Here is a 24,592-nt window from a genome sequence, read left to right on the forward strand (position 1 = left end):
CTCGATTTAAATAATTACAATTAATACTAACTTTCTTTTTATTAATTTTCTAATAATTTCTAAATTATATCCATAATTTATTCGAAATAATAATATATATATAGCTTCGTTATCCGCGTTGTTATAAGCGAATTAAGTTATTAATAATAATTATTTCAAATAACCCGTACTAATTAATAATTATTCGGAAAAACGTATATATTAAATTATTAATATCGCTCGATTTTTTATATAATAAAAAATAAATATATTTCGTGAATTTATCCGTAATTATTAAGATATTATTATAATTAATCTTAATTAAAAGTTTCTTTAATAAAAATAACTTAATAACGAAATTAAATATAATAATTTTCTATACTTTATTTAATAATAAAATCGGCTATAATTCTCCGTATAATCGATATCTAGCGGCCTTAACTTTATTATAAAGGTCATACTTACTAATTACTTTAGCCACGATCAGCTTAAGGTTTTTATAATCGAATTATTTAATAATCCTTCTCTAAGTTTTAAATATTCCTTAATATCTATATATAAAGTGCTCGTAAAATTCTCGGATAAAATCTTCGCGGTACTACTTAAAAATATAGATCTTACCTCGGTAAAAGCGAAACCGTTATAGTTTTCGAAATAATCTTTAAAGTAATTCGCAGGGTCGAGGTTTTAATTAAATTATTAAAACTTAATAACCTATTTATTATTATATTAAACATAGTTTATAACGTTTAATTATTTTAAAAGTACGAGGTTACCGTCTTGGTCGTAAATAAGGATTATTCGCGTTTCGGGCAGGACTTTTTCCTAATAGTCCGGTCGTCGGCTCAATACGTCGGCGCGACCGTTCTCGTTACCCCTTTAATAAATAATAATAAAATTAAATCTTAATAAAAATTCGAACTATTATATTTATTATTTATTTAATTTTTTAATAATAATAAACGTTATAAAGTTTTTAGAATTAATATAAACCTTAACTAGTTTTATTATTTTATTAAAATAATATCTTTATTTTTTATAAGTTTTAATAATAATTATTAACTCTTTATTATAAATTTAATAATTTAATTCTAATCCGTTAAACTTTTTTAAAAAAAATATAACGAGGTACGACTTTCCGTTATCGTCTTATTAATTTAATTACCCTCTGATTATATAATTTAATATATCGATTTTAACTTTAAAAAATTTAAACGGGTTTATTACGCGAAGTACTAATTCGTTAAAAATTCGTTCCTTAATATTATAAAAGGCCTCGTCTTCCTTCTTTATCTATCGAAATAATTCGTCCTTTTTTATTAAGTTCGTTAAAAGTATCGTTATTTTATTAAATCCGGGAATAAAAATCTAGTAATAATTAGTTAGTTTTAAAAAAGATTTAACTTTTATAACGTTTATAAGCGTAAGTTATTCTCTAATTATTAAGATTTTTAAAGGTTCTATTTAAATTTCGCTTAAAAATATCACGTATCTTACGAAAATAACGGATTATTAGTAGAATTCGCTTTTTTTTAAATTAATTAATAAGTTAGCGTCCTATAGCTTTTAAAATACTAACTTTATATACTCTTAGTACTATTTATCGTTCTCGAAATAAATAAAGATATTATTAAAATATACTATAATAAACTTATTAAAATATTTTTATAAAACGTGATTAATTATAATTTAAAAGTTAACTAATATATTAATTAAGTTAAACGGTATAACTTAATATTTAAAATAACTATACTTAGTTTAAAACGCGGTTTTTTACTCCTCTCCTTTTTTAATTCGGATTAAGTTATATATATTAAAAAGGTCGAATATTATAAAGATTTTAATATATAACAATTTATCCCGTAAATCGCCGATTAAAAATAAAGGGTACCGGTTTTTAATAATAATTTCGTTAAGCTTTTAATAATCGATATATATACGCTATTTAGGTTTCCCGTCCTTACTCTTTTTTAAAATAAAAAGGATAAAGAAGCCTATTAATAATATAAATGGTCGAATAATTCTTTTCTCGAGATTTTCCGTAATATATTTTTTTAAAGCTTATTCGTATTCCTAGTTAAGTTTATATATAAATATAAATAAAGGTTCTTTCCTATTTTTAAAAGGTATTTTATAATTTTATTATATATAAAACGGTAAGCTTATTTCTAATTTCTTATTAAAAAATGCTTCGAATTATCGATACTTTTTTAATATAATCGTTATAACGTTCGGTTTAAGCTTTTTAATAATAATATATACTTTAAAGATTTTAAATTTATTAAAGGGTTACTTTTTAAACCGTTATTTATTAATTAAACCTTTTTTTAATATATCTTATTAAAGTTAACTTATTTTTTAATTAATTTTAAAATTATTTACCCGTAATTAAAGTATTTTTAAAATTATATTATATTTTACGACGTCCGTAATATCACACGTGATTCGTTTATAACGTTTTTTAATATCGATTAAAAAGTTCGCGACTTCTTTCCGTACTTCTTTATCGTTGTAAGTTATAAATCTTCTATCAACGGTCTTAAATCGATATAAGGCGTTTTTCTCTTATTATTCGAGTTTAAAGCAATTAATAATTCGTAATAAAATATAGTTTCTTTACGTTCCGCTATTAAGTAACGCTTTAATATAAACTCCTTTTACGCTTAATATTAATATAATATATTTATAAATAACTCGATTATTTATTATTTAGCATAAGAACCTATCTTAGTCCGCCCGTTATCATCCTTTTATAATAAGCGGCGTCTATTTCCCGAACGCTATATCTATAAGTTATTAACAATATCTTACGATTAACCCTCGTATTGTCGCCATTATTCTCTCCGTTTTTTATAAAGCGTTTCTTAATATATTAATAAAAGTGTTTTTATACTCTTCCCTATACGAAGTATTATCCCTAATATTTAAGATTCGGGTTTTTCCGATAATTCGAAAGTTTATTAAGTTCGCGGTAATTTATAAATATTTTATAAGTTTTTTAATATAATAAAAAGGTTCTCTTATTAAATATATACCTATACGTTTTAAAAGTATTAAGCGTTTTTTTTAAACGTTTATAGGTTCGCGATTTTTCCTAAGCGTATTTAAAGTATTAATTTTGGAAATACTCTTTTTAATTTCGTTCTTTTAAATAATATTATTATAATTATTATAAATCTTTTTATATTAATAAATACGCGCGTTATCCGTTTAAAATCGATATTTAAATTTTTTTAATAATATAATCCGGGTATAGTTATATAATAGATTGCTTATTAATCTTTTAGGAAAACTATTCGTATTTAAGCTTCTCCGCGAGGTATTCCGTATAAACGTTATATATATACGAAATTTATAAAAACATAAAATATCTTTTATAAATAAAACAAATTTATAAATTATTCCTTATTACGTAATTATTATAGATTTTTTAATTAAAACCGGCCGTAATAAATATTTAGTATAAATATTTCGAGTTAAAATAAAGAATATTAAAAATAATTAATTACTCGTCGGTCTTAAAGTTTTTAAATTTAATAATCTCGTTTATTAATTCGTTTATTAACATATTTATTAAATATTTATAATTTATTAATTATTTTAATTAATTTATAATATTATTTATTAAATTACTATTTTTATTATAAAAAAAAGGTTACTCTTTTTATATTATCGTAATATTTTAACTATAATTCTCCCCGCCTTCCGGACTTTTAAAAAACTATCCGGTATTTTCTTTATTTATTAAATAAAAAATATACTTTTTATTATAATAAGTTATCTAAAATAAGTTATTATATTTAATAATAACGTTATTATTTTTAATAATTATTATAAAAATATTTTTTATTTTAATAATATTAATATATCGTTCTTTTAAAACTTATTAAAAGTTTTTCTTTAATACTTAATATTTTCGAACATAATATCCTAATTTTTAATAATTATAATAAAAGTTACGTAATTTTTTATTTTATTTATTATATTTAATAATATTGAAATCTATAGGTTTATTATAATAATTATATATTATAATATTTTTAAATAATATATAATTATATTATTATAATCGCCCCGTATTAATTTAAATTTAATTAATTTCTTACTAAAGTCCGCCTTATTTCTTATAACGTTATTTATATATACGAGTATTAATTTTAATAATAAATTCTATATATAAAAAAAAATTTATTAAAAATATGAAATTAATTAAATTTATTCTTAATATTATTTTTTAATTCTTAATAATATATTATAATTTTTATAACTTCGGTATAATTTAATTAAATTATAATATACTAAAACTCGGTTATATAAAAAGCGGCCGATCCTTTTTACTTAAAAGTTTTAAGTTCCTTCTCCGCTTATCGCTTTTTATCGAGGTTTTAAAAAAGTAATTTAAAGGTTTATTCGAAGCCGTTGTAACTTTTGAAAATATGTTATACCTCTGTACGGCATAGCTTAACTTATTAATTGTTTTTTATAAGTTTATTTAAGTAAAGCTCGAACTAAGCGAATATTTTATTTTTAAAAAATAAGGCGGCGTAAATAACTCGTTAAATAGCGTTTTAAAACATCCTTTTATAAAACTATTAATAAGTTTTAACTTAAATAAAAAAGCTTCGGAAATTTCCGCTTATTTTATTAAAAAGTATTAACGTATTAATCTTTATACCTTTTTTTAATATAATAAAGGTTTAAATAATATTAATAGTTATATAAAAAAGACGTACTTTTTCGTATAGTTTATTAATATTATAAAGTATTTATTTTAAAATACCCTTAATTAAGAGCTCATTACGCTCTTTTTCAAGCTTAATATAATAATATTAGTAATTAACGCTTTTTTATTCGAATTCCTTAATTTATTTAACTAACGTTTATTATATAAGCTCGTTATTATTATTATCGCTATTAACGTTTATAATAAGGTCCCGTTAAAAGGTGCTAAAAATAGCGGTAAGGGTCTTTTTATATTAAATAGTATTATTAAAATTAAACGTAAATATAATTCTTATAATATTATTATTTAAAAGTTTAAATAATAATTTATAAAAATAAAAATAATTAAAATATAACGAACATTATTTAAGTTTTAAAAGAAACTTAATAAAACGTATTAAAGTTTATATTAATAATACGAGAAAATATTTAAATATATAATAAAAATCGCTTTTATTAATATAATAAGTAATAATTTATAAAAACGAAAATAATTAAAATATATAAATTTAAAAATATTTATAATAATTTTATTAAAACTATTTATTTTATTAATAAATTAAAATTAATATTTAAATTAATTATTAAAATAAAAAATATTTATATAAAATATATAAAAAATATTTATCGTTATATATTTAATCTCCTTTTTTATTAATCTATTAAAACGTTTATTAGCTTATAGTAATCCTATTATTAGTTCACGGTAATCCATCCTTTAGATCACGGTGATCCATTCTAATAACTTACTTAAAAGCGTTATGATCCCGTCGCTCCTAGCTTACTTATTAAAGCGGTAATCTAGTCGCTCCTCGTCCCGTAGCTCTTTTTTAACCGCTTTCCCGGGTCGGGTTTATTTTTTCACTATTTAAAATATCTTCGTAATTATATTTATATATTTTTATAATATAACAGAGTTTATATTAATATAATTAATAATACGGTTAATAATTATAACGTCGTAGCCTGGTTAGGGCATAGTAGTTCCGTTCCGGCGGGTGGGGTCTTGGCCACATGATTAGGTCGGGTTATAATAAATAAGCACTCGCGACTAGTTTTAATATATATATTTCTATATAACTTAAAATAGCATTATCGTTATTTAATTCGCTCTATTTAACCGAGAACTCGCGGAAGAACACCGAACTTAAATAGTTTAAAAGAATAACTTAATTAGCTCACTTCGTATACTTACTTATAAGCTAGCTAAATAGAGGATTTAACTTTTATATTCTATTTTCTTCTCTTTTTTAGTTCATAGGTGTGTAATTTTAATAATAAAATTATTTACCTCGGAATTAAAGTCGACGAGGCTATGCGTACGAAAAAAAAAGAATTATAATAAGAGAGTAAGCGAGAGAAATTTTATTACCTAATTTATATATAAGTATACTACTTATATAAGCGACCGCCCACGTAAGTAGCTACTCGTAATAATATAATAATAATAATAATTAATTTACCGTCTAGCCGAAGGCGTGAGCCTTATACAGACGTTAGTGCTATACTAGCTACTATAGTACACGGTTGCGGCGCTCTAATGGACCTCCTCCGGCGCCTGCGGCGCTCTCCATCCTTCTAAAGCTCGGGTCTTCCAGGCCTCATCCAGGCTTCCTCCTTCTGCCAGCCCCCACCGTCTTGAAATTGCCACACAGGCCCTAAATGCTAACGCGTTCTCTATTAAACCTGCTATCTATTAACTATTTAGCTACGCACGATGGCGCGAAACTTATCTTCCGCGACGTGGGGTATATCCCCTTCGCCCATGTCTACTTCAAGGCGGCCTCTACGCCTTATAATTAGCTGAACAGCGTGGTTAAGATTGCGCAGCTGCGGCAAGAAACCTTTGGTACATATTTAGATGTCTTTTAGGTAAGCAAGTTTAAGAGGTTCGTCTTAGTCTCTAGGAGTAAAGAAGAGTATCGGTCTAGGGCTAAAAAGGGAAGGAATACGGAAAGAGGGAAATAAACACCACGACTAACTACGAAACAGCTAGCATTAAACTAGTTTAATAAGCACGTCTATTATCTAGTATAAGTAGGCTGCTAAGAAGGTTACGCAGTATTAATAAAGGTCTGGCGGTAATAGCCCACTTCGCGCCGGCCGGGAAAAAGGGGCTTTTTATTATAATATTAATATTTATCACATCCGGTCTAAGGAAAGGGGATACGCATTTATAATATTCGTTTATAAAAATATTAAATAAAAAAGAGATCGTATATATTTATTATTACGTATAATTTTAATATAGTTATTTAAAATAATAAGAAAAGGGGATTCGTAATAAAGATAAGCTTAATTAATATAATAATATCTAAGGATAAAAAGGCCGGTAAAGCTAATATAACTAATAGTTATTATAGTAGTTCTAATATATATTATTATAAAGTAAGCTATAATATAAAAATTGATAAATAAAAGATAAATATAGAGAAAAAACTAACGAGATTAGTTTAGCTTAACTTAACCTCTAGTGAGGCTCCACTATTTTAATAAAATCTCTCTTATTTATTTATTTATATAGTTATAACGAACGTTATCCGGGTTTTAAAAGAAACTTAGTAAGACGTATTAGGGTTTATATTAATAATACGAGAGAGTATTTAAACGTGCGATAAAAGTCGCTTTTATTAATATAATAGGTAATAGTTTATAAGAACGAAGGCGATTAAAGTGTATAGATATTAAAGGTATTTATAATAGTTTCGTTAAAACTGTTTACTTTATTAATAGGTTAAGATTAATACTTAAATTAATTATTAAAGTAAAGAGTATTTATATAAAATATATAAGGGACGTTCGTCGTTATATATTTAATTTCTTTTTTTATTGATCCGTTAGATTACCCGTTGGTTCACGGTGATCCTGTTATTGGCTCACGGTAATCTATCTTTTAAATTACGGTGATCTATTCCAATATCTTATTTGGTAGTGCGGTAATTCGGTCGCTCCTTGTTACGTGATTTCTCCCTAGTTGCTTTCCCGGGTCGGGTCTATCCTTTCGTTATTTAAGATATCTTCGTAGTTATATTTACGCGTTTTCGTAATATAGGGGAGTTTATATTAATATAGTTAATAATATGGTCGGTAATTATAACGTCGTAGCTTAGTCGGGGCATGGTAATCCCGTTCTAGCGAGTAGGGTTTTAGTTATATAATTAAGTCGGGTTATAACACTATCCTCCTTTTTTTAAATATTTTATCTTTAAAGTATCGACTCTATAAATACTTTAATTACTTATATTATTAAGTTATAGTAGGTTTCTTTTCTTTATTATTTTTTATTATAATATTTACTTATTATAATTAGTCGTATTAAAAAATCTCGGTTTAAAAAAATTATTACGCGTTTAGCTTTTACTATTAATATAGAATTTACGGGTAACCTAATTAATATACCCTGTACTTATTATTTTCGCTAGAACTTAACTTATTATATAAACGAGAAGTCGTTTCGCTATTCGGAATATATTCGGGTTAGTTGCTCCTATAACGGCACCTTTATTACGTCAGCTTTAACGAAGCTAGCCGCTTAATAAAAAAAGCTGGAGGCGGAAGAGTTAGACGTAGAAAAGGCTTTATTCTTTTTATAAACGTAGCTATTTACCGCCTTAGGTTATTTAGCCCGTTTTTATTATATAAAAAAGGTTATAATAAAAAAGTATTCGGAGGCGTTTCGTTGGGGAATATAGGAGCTAAATAAAGAGGACGGTATTTCCTCCTCGATCGTTAATTAAGAGAACTTCGTCCTTAGTAACCTACGTTCTTTAAATATTTTTAAGGACGTTAACTAGTCGTTTTTTAGTTTAATAGGTTTTTTTAAGCTTAGGCCGTTGATCTTTGTAGAGGAGGCTCTTTTTTAAATTTCTAGAGTTTCTCCGCGGCGTTCGCTAGGTATTTTTTAAGCTTTTAAGTATTATTTTTTAATAAGTAACCCTTTTATTAAACGAGGTATTAGAAGTTTTATCTTTTTTTTATTAATAATTTTATCGATTTCGTATTCGTATTAATTTATTTCGATTTTTAATTATATATTAATTAGGGTTTTCTCGGCCGTTAATTCGAGTAATAAAATATGAAATATAGGGTATATCCGTATTATTTTAAATAGTAATAATCGGTAGTTAGTTTTTAAAATAGTTTTTACGATTTTAAATAGTTTTATCTTTTTAAAATCTAATTTATTACTTAGTTATTTTATTTTAATATTTCGTCGTAAGAGGTAAACTTTTTTTCCTTTTTTAAAGGTTAATTTTTTTAATTTTATTTAGTCGGCGTATCTTTTTATTTATTATTAAAGAAAATAAGGTCTTATTATAATATAATTTAAAGTTCTTTTAATTTTTTAACTTATATAGTTATAATTAGTATTAGCTCTCCTTTTAAAGGTTTTTTAATAATTTTCGAGTTGTACCCGTAGTTTACTCGGAATAATAAAATACGCGTAGCTTCGTTATTTACGTTATTATAAGCGAATTAAGTTATAAGTAATAATTATACTTAATTATCTTATTCGTAATTAATATAATAGCGTAAATATTATTTTAAGGTTTAGTTTATTTATTTAATTTATTTATTTATTTAAGGGTAGTAAGTTGTAGATAGTTTATATTTAACTATAAGTTATGTTATAAACGATTTCTAAAATTTAGCGGTAAATAGTTTATTCTTATTGGAAATAATTATTTCGGGCAGCCCGTGCTGGTTAACGATTATTCGAAAGAATATATACGCTAAGTTATTAATATTATTAAATTTTTTATACGGTAAGAAATAAGTATACTTTATAAGTTTATCCGTAATTATTAAGATATTATCGTAATTAATTTTAGTTAAGAGTTCTTTTAATAGGGGTAATTTAATAACGAAGTTAAGTATAATAATTTTTTATGCTCTATTTAATAATAGGATTAGCTATAGTTTTTTGTACAGCCGGTGTCGGGTAGCTTTAATTTTGTTATAAAGGTTATATTTATTAATTACTTTAATTACAATTAGTTTAAAGTTTTTATAATCTAATTATTTAATAATCCTTTTCTAGGTTTTAAATATCCCTTGGTATCCGTGTACCGGATACTTATAGAATTCTTTAATAAAGTTTTCGCGATACCGCTTAAGGATATAGATTTTATTTCGGTAAAAAGTAAGACCGTTATAGTTTTTAAGGTAATCCTTAAAATAGCTCGCGGGGTCGGGGGTTTAATTAAATTACCGAAACTTAGTAATTTAATTATTATTAGATTAGACGTAGCTCGTAATATTTAATTACCTCGACGATATAAGGTTATTATTTTAATTATAAATAAGGATAGTTCGCGTTTCGAGTAGAACTTTTTCCTAATGGTTCGGTTATCGGCTTAATATATTAACGCGACCGTTTTCGTTATTTTTTTAATAAATAATAATAAGGTTAAATATTAATAAGAATTTAAACTATTATATTTATTATTTATTTAATTTTTTAATAATAATAAACGTTATAAAGTTTTTATAATCGGTATAAACTTTAATTAGTTTTATTATTTTATTAAAATAATATCTTTATTTTTCGTAAATTTTAATAATAATTATTAATTTTTTATTATAAATTTAATAATTAAACTTTAATTTGTTAAATTTTTTTTAAAAAAAATATAACCGGGTGTGATTTTCCGTTATTATTTTATTAATTAAATTATCCTCCGATCGTATAGTTTAATACGTTAGTTTTAATTTTAAAGGGTTTAAATAGGTTTATTACGCAAAGTATTAGTTCGTTAAAAATTCGTTCCTTAATATTATAAAAAGCCTTATTTTTTTTCTCTGTTTATTAAAATAGTTCGTTTTTTTTTTATTAAGTTTATTAAAAGTATCGTTATCCTATTAAATCCGGGGACAAAAATCCGGTAATAATTAGTTAATTTTAAAAAAGATTTAATTTCCGTAGCGTTTATAGGCGTAAGTTATTTTTTAATTATTAAAATTTTCGAAGGTTTTATTCGGATTTTGCCCAAGGATATTACGTATTTTATAAAAGTAATGGATCGTTAATAGAATTCGTTTTTTTAAAGTTAATTAGTAAGTTAGTGTTTTATAGTTTTTAAAGTATTAATTTTATATATTTTCGGTATTGTTCGTTATTTTTAAAATAAATAAGGATATTATTAAAATATATTATAACGAATTTATTAAAGTATTTTTATAAAATATAATTAATTATAAATTAAAAATTAATTAGTATATTAATTAAGCTAAACAGTATCGCTTAGTATTCGAAATAGCCGTACTTAGTTCGGAACGCGGTTTTTTATTCTTCTCCTTTTTTAATTCGGATTAAGTTATATATATTAAAGAGGTCGAGTATTATAAAAATTTTAATATGTAATAATTTATTTCGTAAATCGTTAATTAAAAATAAAAGGTACTAGTTTTTAATAATAATTTCGTTAAGTTTTTAATAATTGATATATATACGTTATTTAGGTTTCCCGTCCTTACTTTTTTTTAAAACGAAGAGGATAAAGAAGCCTATTAGTAATATAAATAGTCGAATAACTTTTTTTTCGAGATTTTCCGTAATATATTTTTTTAAAACCTGTTCGTACTTTTAATTAAATTTATATATAAATATAAATAAAGGTTCCCTTTTATTTTTAAAAAGTATTTTATAATTTTATTATATATAAAGCGGTAAGCTTATTTCTAATTTCTTATTAAAAAAAGCTTCGAATTACCGATACTTTTTTAATATAATCGTTATAATATTCGGCTTAGGTTTTTTAATAATAATATATACTTTAAATATTTTAAGTTTATTAAAAGGTTACTTTTTAAACCGTTACTTATTAATTAAACCTTTTTTAATATATTTTATTAAAATTAACCTATTTTTTAATTAATTTTAGAATTATTTACCCGTAATTAAAATATTTTTAAAATTATATCGTATTTTATAACGTTTATAATATTATACATAATTCATTCATAGCGTTTTTTAATATTAACCGGAAGGTTCGCAACTTCCTTTCATACTTCTCTATCGTTATAGGTTACAAGTCTTTTATTAACGGTTTTAAATCGATATAAACCGTTTTTCTCTTATTATTCGAATTTAAAGCAATTAACGATTCGTAATAAAATATAGTTTCTTTACGCTTTATTATTAAGTAGTACTTTAATATAAACTCTTTTTACGCTTATTATTAATACGATATACTTATAAATAACTTAATTATCTATTATTTAATATAGGGACCTATCTTAGTCCGCTTATTATGGTCTTTTTATAATAAGCGGTGTTCGTTTTTTAAACGCTACTTTTATAAATAATTAATAATTTTTTACGATCGATCTCGTATCGTTATTATTATTCTTTCCGTTTTTTTTAAAGCGCTTTTTAATATATTAATAGGGGTGTTTCTATACTTTTCCCCGTACGAAATACTATCCCTAATATTTAAGATCCGGGTTTTTCGGGTAATTTAAAAGTTTATTAAGTTCGCGATAATTTATAAACGCTTTATAAATTCCTTAATATATTAAAGGGGTCCTCTTATTAAATATATACTTATACGTTTTAAAAGCGTTAAGCGCCATTTTTTAAACGTTTATAAATTTATAATTTTTTTAAGCGTATTTAAAATATTAATCTTCGCAATATTCTTTTTAATCTCATCCTTTTAGGTAATATTATCGTAATTACCGTAAGTTTTTTTATATTAATAAATACGCGCGTCGTTTATTAAGGATTAATATTTAAATTCTTTTAATAATATAGTTCGGGTACGGTTGTATAATAAGTCGTTTATTAATCCTTTAAAGATATTATTTATATTTTAATTTCTTCGCGAAATATTTTATATAAACGTTATATATATATAAAATCTATAAAAACGTAAAGTATCCTTTATATATAAAAGAAATTTATAAGTTATTCTTTACGGCGTAATTATTATAAATTCTTTAATTAAACCCGGCCGTAATAAGTACTTAGCGTAAATATTTTAAATCGGGGTAAGGAATACTAAGGATAATTATTTATCCGTTAATTTTTAAGTTTTTAAACTTAGTAATTTTATATATTAATTTATTTATTAATATACTTATTAAGCGTTTATAATTTATAAATTATTTTAATTAGTTTATAATATTATTTATTAAATTATTATTTCCGTTATAAAAGAGGGATCGTTCTTTTTATATTATCGCGATATTTCGGCTATAATTCTCCTTACTTCTTAAAGCTTTAAGGAATTATTCGGTACTTTCTTTATTTATTAAATAAAAAATACACTTATTATCGTAATAAATTATTTAAAATAAACTATTATATTTAATAATAACGTTATTATTTTTAATAATTATTATAAAGGTATTCTTTATTTTAATAATATTAATATATTATTTATTAAGGACTCGTTAGAAATCTTTCCTTAATATTTAATATTTTCGAGCGTAATATCCTAGTTTTTAATAATTATAACAGGTACCGCGTAATTTCTTATTTTATTTATTATATTTAATAGCGTCGAAATTTACAAGCTTATTATAATAACTATACGTTATAATATTTCTAAGCGATATATAATTATATTATCGTAATCGCCCCGTATTAGCTTAGGTTTGATTAATTTATTATTAAAGTCCGCCCTATTTTTCGCGGCGTCGCTCATATATACGAGTATCGATTTTAATAATAAGCTCTATATACGAGAGAAAATTATTGGGGGCGTCGAGCCGGCTGAGTTCGTTCTTAATATCGTCCTTTAGTTTTCGATAATATATTATAATTTTCGTAACTTCGATATAATTTAATCGAGTTATAATACACCGGAACTCGGCCGTATAAAAAGCGGCTAATTCTTTTTATTTAAGGGTTTTAAGTTTCCTTTCCGCCTATCGCTTTTTGTCGGGGTTTTAAAAGAGTAATTTAAAAGCTTATTCGAAGCCGTCGTAACTTTTAAAAATACGTTATACCTCTATACAGTATAGCTTAACTTACTAGTCGTTTTTTATAAGTTCGTTTAAATAACGTTTAAATTAAGCGAATATTTTATTTTTAAAAAACGAGGCGGCGTAAATAACTTATTAAGTAGTATTTTAAAACATTTTTTTATAAAACCGTTAATAAGTTTTAATTTAAATAAAAAAAACTTCGGAGGTTTCCGTTTATCTCGTTAAAAAATATTAACGTATTAATTCTTATACCCTTTTTTAATATAATAAAGGTTTAAATAATAATAATAACTATATAAAAAAGATATATTTTTTCGCATAGTTTATTAATATTATAAAGTATTTATTTTAAAACGTTTTTAATTAAAAACTCGTTACGCTCCTTTTTAAACTTAGCGTAATAATATTAATAATTAACGCTCTTTTATTCGAATTCCTTAATTCGCTTAACTAGCGCTTATCGGGTAGGTTCGTTATTATTATCGTCGCTATCGACGTTTATAGCAGGGTCCCGTTAAATAGTACTAGGGGTAGCGATAGGGGTCTTTCTTTATCGGACGGTATTATTAAGGCTAAATATAAATATAATTCTTATAATATTATTATTTAAAGGTTTAAATAATAACTCGTAAAAATAAGAGTAATTAAAATATAACGAACGCTATTTAAGTTTTAAAAAAAACTTAATAAAATATATTAAGGTTTATATTAATAATATAAAAAAGTATTTAAACGTATAATAAAAGTCGCTTTTATTAATATAATAAGTAATAACTTATAAAAATAAAAGCGATTAAAGTATATAAATATTAAAAATATTTATAATAGTTTCGTTAAAGTTATTTATTTTATTAATAAATTAAGATTAATATTTAAATTAATTATTAAAATAAAAAGTATTTATATAAAATATATAAAAGATATTTATTATTATATATTTAATTTCTTTCCTTATTAATTTATTAAATTACCCGTTAATTTATAATAATCTTATTATTAGCTCACGGTAATTTATCCCTTAAATTATAATAATCTATTTTAATATCTCACTTAGTAGTATAGTAATCCGGTCGCTCTTTATTACGTAATTCTTTCCTAGCTACTTTCCCGGGTCGGGTCCATCCTTTCGTTATCTAGGATATCTTCGTAATTATATTTACGCGTTTTCGTAATATAGGGGAGTTTATATTAATATAACTAGTAGTACGGTCGGTAGTTATAACGTCGTAGCCTAGTCGGGGTATGGTAATCCCGTTCTAGCGAGTAGGGTTTTAACCGCATGGTTAGGTCGAGTTGTAACAATAGTTTATATATTAAGGTTTTAAAGTAAACCACTACTTTATAAAAAGTAACGTATAAGATTAATAAAGTACTAATATAATAGTTACCGTAATAATAGTTATAAAAGTATATAACGTTTAATTAGCGTTTAAAAACCGCCTTATAGTGAAAAGGTTTTATATCGCTAGCGAGTATTTTAAATATTACGTTTAAAATTAATAAAATTCGTTTATTATACTCTTTTATAAACTAATATAAATAATAACTAGTTTAAGGGGGGCTGTTTTTATATCTTAATACTCTTAGATTCGTGCCCCCTTAAACTATAGTTATAACCTTTATCTAAGAGCTAATTACGCCACCGTTAGTAGAGTTCTTTTCACGGGAAGGCTAGCACCTAAGCAATAAAAGATCACTCGAACAATTAATCATTAATATCATGAGCATCCCTGAATCCACTCTTTGAGGATACCCCCTTTTATAGTTTAGCATTAATAAATATATGTTATAGGCGAAAGGCTAAACGACTATGCATAAAGAGGACGTGATATATTCTTTATTTAAAATATTTAGCGTTTTCTTACCACCTATTTATAGTGAAAGGGCGCAGAGTGCAATATCGCGTTTATATAAAGAGATATCTATAATTTAAGAATCCCTAGTAAAGGTGCTTACGAAGTTATCTATTACATACGCAGCCGCCTTCGATTCGCATGCCGAAGAACATAATTCGACCTGCCTTCCAGACACTCGAGTCGACCTCTTGCGCGAAATTAACGAATGGATTTAGGATTCGAACGCCGAAGCGATATTCTAGCTCAACGGCATGGCAGGAACGGGCAAATCCACCATCTCGCGTACCTTAGCGTACACTACATCCATGGGCGGGATCCTTGGTGCTAGCTTCTTCTTCAAACGTGGCGAGGGAGATCGCGGCGGCGTGTCCAAGTTCTTCCCTACCCTGGCGGCGCAGCTGTGCTCACGGGAACCGGCAGTTACACCTCATATCTAGGCTGCCATCGATTCCGACCCTTTGATCTTCGGGAAAGCGAGGCGAGAACAAATCGAGAAGGTTCTATTTCAACCGCTATTAAAGATTTCAAGAGACGCTTATAAGAACCGTACCCTACTTATTATTATCGATACCCTTAACGAGTATAAAGACGATAAAGATATTAAACTCTTAATTAATCTATTTTTAAGCTCGAAAAGAATATAATTATTATAACTTAAAATCTTTTTTATTAATAAGCTCGAGCTTTTTATTCGTTTTAACTTTATTTTAATTAAGGGCGTATATTAAGATTTTATTCTTTACGAGGTCGCTAAGGTAGTAATTAAGCGAGATATACGCGCTTTCTTTAATTATAAGCTTATATAAGTTAAGAATAAGTATAATATTTTTATATTAAATAACCGACGCTTATTTTTTAAATAACTAAGCGAGGGTGATTTATAGATTTTAACTAAGATAGCGGTACTATTATTTATCTTTACCGCTATTGTTTATCGCTTTATTAATAACCGAAAAGTTAGTAATCTAAATAAAAATCTCGGCGAAGTCTTAAAACAATAAACGCGGAGCCAAGAATCTAAACTTAATACTACGTACATGCCCGTTCTAGAACAGCTGCTTCTCGGTCTCTCGGTGCGGCAGCGAGCAGCCCGATTAAAACAATTCGATACTGTTCTTAGTTCGATCGTGGTACTTGCTAGCCCCCTCTCTATATCGGCTCTGGCCCGGCTGCTCCGTATAACATTAGACGACGTACTAGACAATCTAGACCTACTTTATTCCGTGCTCAGTATCCCCTCTTCATCCGAACAACCGATCCGACTACTACATCTATTATTCCGCGACTTCCTTCTCGATCCGGAGAAGCGAGAGAATAACCAGTTCCATATTAACGAGAAGGAAGTCCATCGACGGTTGGCCATGAAGTATCTACAGGTTATGGATGACTCGCTGCGGACGGATATATATAAAGTCGAAGTACTAGGAACAGCGCTCTTAGAGATCGACCCTTGGCGAATTAACGAGTACCTGCGGCTAAAGGTGTAGTATGCTTACCACTATTAGGTATACTACTTAAAGTAATCGCATTTACGGGTTACTAATAATAACGAAGTGTATAATTTCTTAACTTACCACTTTTTATATTAATTAAAAGTAATAAGCTTAATAAATAAAGCTTTAAAAAGCTTAGAAATTTTAACTACATTAAAAAGTTTTATTATAAATTATTAATTAATTCGTTACACTAAGTTATTAATAATTTATTAAGTTAAATATTATTAAATAACTTAATACTTTCTTTAATAATATAAACTGCTTTATTCTCGCAACTATTTCTATTATTTAATTCACCCCTCTTTAAGTCTATTTATCTAGCCTCGTTTTTGCCCCGAAATAAAGTGTAATTCGTACTATATTTCGACACGATATCCCTCAATGGATAATACGCCAGCCAGCGGTGGACGATAAGTGGAATAATTACCGCCAGACGCTCGAGGGCCACGGCGGTGGCGTCAACTCGGTTGCGTTCTCGCCCGACGGCCAGGTGGTGGCGTCGGCGTCGTGGGACAGGACGGTCAAGCTCTGGGACGCCGCGACGGGCCAAGAGCGTCAAACTACTAATATAGGCACCGCTTCCTACACATTATCGTTTAGTCCGGATACTTCGTCCATTTTAACCGATGTTGGAGCTATCTGTATTGGTCGCCAGCCTAGCCGGTCATTACTTCCACACTGCGAGGCTATACGCCTTGGCCCTAGTATCAGCGAGGATCGCAGCTGGATTACTTGGCGTGGGAATCGCCTGTTATGGCTGCCACCCGATTTCCGGCCAAGCACGTCCGCTGTGTCTGGTTCTTTGGTAAGTATCGGCTGTCTTTCGGGAAGGGTATTTTTCGTGCAACTTGCCAAGGGGCTTAAGTACGTGTGGGCTTCGTCTACTAGTTAAGAGATCGTAATACGTCTCTTATATTTTTATTATCTTTATAAATAAAAGGTCTTAAGGCGTGCCGTTTATTTATATTCTTTAGCTCGTTATAAATAAATTATAAGAATGTTTTTATCTTTATAATTCCTTTATTTATTATACTATAAGATAGTTATTATTATTATATTAAGTATACTAAGTACGGTTATACTCTATGGCGTGGCCGGATGTAGTGGTCTGCGCATAGAGTTTATTTTAGTTATAATACTATTAAAGAGACGAAAAAGCTCGATCTTTTAAGGCGGCCATCTAATTAGATGGCAACGTACTGATGAAATGTATGCAAATGGCTGAGCAATGCCTAAGCAGTAAGCGATGAAATTAGTGGACTATGTTTCCTCCTTTTGTAGCTTCCCCGGATATTCAGAAGCGTGGAATTAGGCGATTAAACGATGCTCAAATAATGGCGCTTGCTTATCCAGTACGTACCTCTAATAACCCGAGGTACCGCGCTAGTCTAGCGAAGTGCCCGTCAGCGCCAAGGCCGAGGTGGGCCCAGCTTTAACAGATAATTTACTTCAACAAAGCGGAAACCGATTTCGAATTCGACTGTACATGTAATCGGTTGGGTTTCCCAATGGTGAATACGGAAAGCGGATAGGGCTGGGCCACATCACATGTATGCCTCGGAGTATAGCAGTCCCAGACGGTGGTGCACGTAAAAGCTATGGGGACGAGGGAGAATGCCCTAAAGCGGAGACTTCTATAAGCCGTATGACAAAGATGTTCGTCCACATTACTGCATTACATGTCTGTACTTTGCCGCGCAGCAGCAGACCGGTAGACAGAGTGTCCTAAGAACCTAGGGTTAACCCGCTCTCCCCTCTGCGGAAGAATGCGATGCATCATGCAAATACATACTTTGCGAGTATGCCCACATTGCTTGGTTGGTTAACAGGGCAAGCAGGGTTAGTCCCTATGTCTCCTCTAGCGTACCTGTATGTACGTCGGGGGTCCCCCTTTTACGGCCAATGATAGGCACACGATCGGTGGTATGTAACGGCTATGCAGGGCATTTGCCCTTCCCCCCAGTGCGCGACTAAAAGGACATCGTTTCTCTCGAGTACGCATCCGGCATGCTCGGGGACCCGTTCCTCTGCTACTCCTCACCTGCAGCCCTGTCGGGGTGTGTCCGATTCTTGGAAACAACCGCGGACTAGTCACCTCTGGTGTTGAAATAAATAAAAACCGTTGAAGAGCCCCTCGGTAGTGGCTTTTGTATTAGTGTCACGCAAACCCGCTCCGGCCAGTGCTACTGCTAAGGGGAGGGGGTTCATGCCGATGGTCGATCACTCAGGAAAAATCTGTGTCAAACTGGATCCCGCTACGGATAGTAGGTGCATACACATATATGTAGATGGATGGAGAGAAAGCAGCTCGAAGGTCTAGATCAATCTTGAGTGAGTTCTTGCTTATAGTCCGAAGGCGAGGATGACATAGATCGTCTTATTGGTCCGGTGATAATGCTGTCGAGTCAGACCGACATAGCTGATGATGTCGGAGACGGTCTGACTTCCGTTGAGTGTATGCTTCGTACGTATATTGTTCGTCCGTTGAGGGCCCGGGTGGCCCCCTCCGACATCTGGGTCTCGTGTGTTCTTTCCTGTTTGGTTCAAAGATCCTGCCTAGGTTTATTGTGGCTCGATCCCCATCAGAGACGGTGACGTTGATGTGTCGATGACGCTATCTCGACTGTTGCAGGTTTGGGATGCTTCCTCCATTTTTCAGATGGCCCAACACACTGCGTCTACGAGAATATTGACCGTGGAGCGCGTCGAGCATGGCCCCGGAGAAAGGATATCCCTGAGCAGTCTTGAAGGCCGCGCCCATCCTGGGCGAAATGCAGCTCAACGGGCGGCGCCGTCGTTCATGATACCTGCCGCCACAGCTCAGCGTGGGATCTCGGCACGGGGCGAGCGATGTGGGCGCTGTCCGGCAATGACGACCTGTAGTACTCTCCTTCGCGGCGCCCAAGATCCAGCACCTCGCGCTTGTGGGGGCATGTCGCCAGCTCGCGCAGACGGGGGGCAGTCGGGATGAACAACTGGGCTCAGCTCGAACATGCCAGCTGGTTGATATTTCATGGGAATGAATACCCATCGACGACGTCTACGCCTCGGGGATTGGCCGACAGCGATGGTATGGGCAGTCTGGTCGCCATGCAGATCCAGGATTTATGCCTTTTCGCTGAAGGAAGCCAGTGTCTCTTAGTATTTGAAGTACAAAGCAACCTTGTGATCGTTCCTTGCTCATCTTAGCATGGCGATTTTGAGGCAGTCTGGATGATTTCTTCTTATCTAGTATCATTCTCTATGTTCGTGATGGGCATGTTCCTACCAACAAAGCCTCCAAGTTAGCTCCAGGCCATCTCGCTCCGAAACAACGTGAAGTCTTAAGTGATGCCTCGTGTTAAGAACCAGATATACCCGTTTCTTGGTCCAGGAAAGCATTGCCCACAATGACTTCAATCACGTCCATTCATATGTGAGAATATAACTCTCACACTCCAGGGCTGAGTCTAGTACAGTACAATGAGGGTGTACGTCTATGGCTCTTCCCCTTTTGGGACCTAGGCAGCCTGATGCTTCAAAGGTTGTCAAGATGAAGAAGGCTAGTGTGACAGATCGTGGAATATAGTCAACCCACGCAGTCATTCAAGCGATGATTCGTGCTTATGTTTTGGTATGTTAGGTTAAGTGACATTTATACCTATATGTATACACGCTGGCCTCAAACTCCGAACTTTACAGATGCACGACTCCAGCTCATCACCGATAACTAACCATAAGACCCGAAAACCAATAGAGAAAAGTAACACAATATGGAGACCATATAGAACTCCCCGTGACCCCAATTTACCAAGCGGCAACATCATGATACTCCTTCTCGGGAATCATACGCCCGTGACTTCGTCGCGGCGAGAAACGTGCTTAGCCACCATCTTGTTCGTCTTGGTGTCAAAGCAGCCATTGGTAACCTTGCTGGAGCAGAGTGGCCACAGCTCCTTCTCGGACATGTCGCAGAACAGGTTCTCGTGGAAGGAGACGAAGTCCGGGCGAGGGATTTGTTGCTCTCGCAGAGCTCGCGGGCGCTGTGGGCCATCTTAGGGCTGGTGACCAGCTTGCCGGGGAAGAGGTGGCGCTTGGAGATGATGTCGCGCCTCTCGCGGGGGCTGCGCACCTTGTTCTTGGGCGGCAGCTTGCCGGTCGAGGCGCCGTCGACCAGGACCTTCTTGCGGTCCTTGTCGACGAGGTTGGCGTCGTACTCCAGGGGCGGGTTGAAGTAGGGCAGGAAGTAGTCGCTCTTGAGGTCGTCGTACAGGTGGAAGCGCGGCTTGCTCTTGCACATGGTGTTCGGGTCGTCGGCGTAGGCCTCGGCGCGCTCCTTGGTCGCGGTGAAGTCGGTGATGTGCATGCCGAACCCCTGCGTCGTGATGCCGTTGGACTTGTCGCCGTCGATCCACGTGCACTTGGGCTGGTAGTTGTCGTCGCCGATGAGCGTCTGCGAGTTGTACCAGAAGCCGCCGCACTGGTAGCCGACGTCGCCGTACCAGGCCTTCTTCTGGCCGTCGGGCCAGGTCATGGAGATGTACGAGATGCAGAGCGCGTCGTTGCCGCCCTTGGAGACGGACAGGTACTGCGCCTGCCGCCCCTGCTTGTCGTCGCTGGCGGTCACCACAATGTCCTTGAAGCCGCCGTCGGCGATGACCTTCTTGCTGCCGCGGGCCTCGCCGAGGTCGCGGCCCATGACGTCGAAGATGCGGATGCCCGGGGTGTTCCCGCCGGTCGTGTCGGAACCCTTGATGCTGGTGCCGACGCCGATGCGGACGGTGGTCTCGCGGTCGGACTTGTCGGGCAGCATCGAGTTGAGCATCGGGGCCATGGAGACGACCCCGAACAAGAGGCCGATTACATTAAATGCTACGCTGGCCATGGTGTAGGTTTCTAGGTAGAGAGTGTGTGAGTGAGGATGATGTTGAAGATATACGCTGCCAATAGGGGCAAATGAGTGTGTGAATTAGGGAATGTGCTGATGGCCTGGATGTAAGGAGAAGCTGGCTTGTCGAGTTGCCTTGGTAATCTGTCGTGAAGACTGAAGGAGACAGGGTACTCTATTTATCATGAGAAGGAGGCCACATTACATCGCAAAGAGTCCCGACTCAGTGTATGACTTCTTGGACTGAACCTCAATATCGGCCATATTCCTACGAAACCCCCTCAGCCGTCTCAAACAACTGACAACAATTTCCTATTACGGCAGCTTACTACCCGCTGGATTCCATCCATGAACATTGGCCTGTTCCTGCAGAACTCAGTTGAAATTGGATCGTATAGTAAGTAGGTGGAGGCTCTTCTAGGCTAGGTATCCGGTGCCGGTGGGGTCCAGGGGTAGGGGGCGGGGGCTTGTTCATAGATCCAGCCTTATAGCTGAACTTACTATACTAGTCAGCCCCAAAAATAGAACAGAACTGCGCGCTAGATGGGTCGCACTCGCTTACTGCCAGTATTCGTACCTGGGCTCTGTATCAGGTTGAGGCAGTGTATCTGTCACTGCAACAACTCTCGGAAATCTCTTCATTTCAACTTGAACTGTATTGTATGTATCCTTCTCAACTTTGCTTGTTACGCATACCTCTTTCCGCTCTTGCCCACATTTGAACAACTCTTTCAACAGTCATCGCCGACTTAGTCTTTGCGATAGAGCATCAGAAGCCCAAGATGCGTTCTCTAGCTGCCAGTACCCTATACCCAGTGGCCTTGTTGCCTCGCTTGTTCCAGCACTATGCAGCTGGCGAGCTGCTGGGCTGCGACGCCGTTGGGTGTCCCACCAACGAGTACCACGTTGCGCAATGCAAGGTCGGCAATGCCACTCTGCAGGCCTTGGGCATCACCAACGTCATCACCACTCTCGACTCCCGGCCTCTGACCTGGACGGTCGGCTTCCAGGAGGCCCCGAAAGACGGCAGCCATCCAGAGGCGGCAATGGCACTGGACAAGAACTACTATCTGGGCACGCCGCCCTCGCTGCATTTTGACAACAGCACGGCTGGCTGTGCGCTCTTCTTCGAGGGAATCTCCGCAAACATTACTGTGCCTCAGGAGAAGAAGAACAGCTTCACTTGTGCGGACGCCCTGAGCGAGGATTGCGTGTCCGACTTGATCCGCCAGGCCGAGTCTGCCGCCAAACTTGCCAGCGACTCGGACTCTTGTAATCAGTTACGAGACACGTTGATAAATAAGCCACCGCCGTCATGCAACTCCGTCAAAGGAGGCACATGGGGTTCGGTTATCTCACGGCGTAAGTTTCACGGTTCCTATTCGATAGGGAAACCCAATGCTAACTGATACGCAACAACAGCCTTGAACGGCGGCAACAAGAGCCTAGAGATGATGGACCAGAGCCACTGTAGGGCCACCACCGGCCAGGGCTACGACTTGTTCCTCGTCGACAGCGAGCGCCACTACCTCGCGGACCGCACAACTAAGGCCTTGTCGCAAGTGCTCATGGGAATAACCCCTGTCATGACGGTCTTGGAGAAGGACGGCAAGGCGAAAGCGGAACTCACTTGCCTTAGACTGGTGGACAGCGTGGCGAACCAGACCGACGATGAACCCCAGCCGTCCCTAGGCTCGTCCAATGGACCTCTCTCTTCTACCATGTATCTAGCCACCCTGCTGGTTTCTACCTTTTTGTACATGCTTTAGGATAGCGCGTCGAACGTATAGAGTCTGCCTTTGGTCGAGAGAGAAATTGGTAGTTAGCGACAGTCATGAATTGTACAGAATGTCATGCAATGCGGAGCCACATGTCATTGGAAAATCATATCGGCCATTTGTTTTTGGTATTACTCTGCTACTGCTACTACTGCTATTACTACAGATGAACTTCTGATCATAGGGCTTGTTCGTCTTAATCCAAGTTCGTCTGGCTAGTGTGACACTCCTAACGGTGCGCCTCTTTCCCCTGGGTTAGGTAACTTAGCACCGAATGAAGGCTTGTATTTTTAGCACCTGGCCCGAGAAAGACCTGACAATTCCGTGCTGAAACCCGCCGTCGTCCGGTTTAGACAATAGGAGCCCCGTTGCGGAGTTAGTTCGTTCAGGGGGGGTAGCCGCTGTGGGGGCGGTTGGCGCGCTTACTATACATGTTACAATTAAATATCATATCATGTCAGCCTTAGGTCCAACTAGAGGAACTTTTCGTCGCCAGTGTCTTTAATTACCCCTAAATTAACGATTGCCATGAGACTTGCAGGGGAATCAGATACGATGTAAGCATCTCGCGATCCTTCGCGCAAAAGCATGACGCCGTTCATTACTATATTATTTTTATAGACCACGTACCTGAGGGACAAAAGCCACGAACGGTAGCCAAACTTGGCAATAGGATCCTCTGATCCCTCAGTATAATCTCAATGCCATCTAAATGCTTATGTGATGCGGGTGGGGCTCTCTATATCGGCCAGAGGGGCGGATTTCAGGAACCACAAGCTCAACTGCGCCTCCAAGTCCTTCCGGGGCCGTAATTTAGGAGCTCTATTGCCATCTAGAGATTGACCTACAGCATATTGCTCTATAAATGCACGAAAGCACTCCGATAGAGATGTCCGATACCCCTCTGCATCTTCACTGGCTATCCGCAATAGTCATCTTCCTGTACAGTCACTCATTTCC

The 24,592-nt window shown here is 33.1% G+C and overlaps 2 protein-coding genes across 2 annotated transcripts; one reads left to right on the forward strand and one right to left on the reverse strand.

Annotated features, from left to right (window-relative positions):
* Window positions 1-20,811: 20,811 nt before the first annotated feature.
* PG994_001726 (uncharacterized protein) lies at window positions 20,812-21,851 on the reverse strand (the record flags this gene model as incomplete). The annotated part of the gene is made up of 2 exons (XM_066853135.1): window positions 20,812-21,009; window positions 21,036-21,851. The coding sequence occupies 2 exons, from the start codon at window positions 21,849-21,851 to the stop codon at window positions 20,812-20,814; spliced, it is 1,014 nt and encodes a 337-aa protein (XP_066721276.1).
* A 785-nt stretch (window positions 21,852-22,636) lies between these two features.
* Window positions 22,637-23,623, forward strand: PG994_001727 (uncharacterized protein; the record flags this gene model as incomplete). Its single annotated transcript, XM_066853136.1, has 2 exons — window positions 22,637-23,216; window positions 23,277-23,623. The coding sequence occupies 2 exons, from the start codon at window positions 22,637-22,639 to the stop codon at window positions 23,621-23,623; spliced, it is 927 nt and encodes a 308-aa protein (XP_066721277.1).
* Window positions 23,624-24,592: the final 969 nt, after the last annotated feature.

The sequence above is a fragment of the Apiospora phragmitis genome (genome assembly GCF_038363925.1).
Source record: "Apiospora phragmitis strain CBS 135458 chromosome Unknown utg000002l:1.0-5516284.0:1.0-5523493.0, whole genome shotgun sequence".
In the NCBI taxonomy this organism is placed as follows: domain Eukaryota; kingdom Fungi; phylum Ascomycota; class Sordariomycetes; order Amphisphaeriales; family Apiosporaceae; genus Apiospora; species Apiospora phragmitis.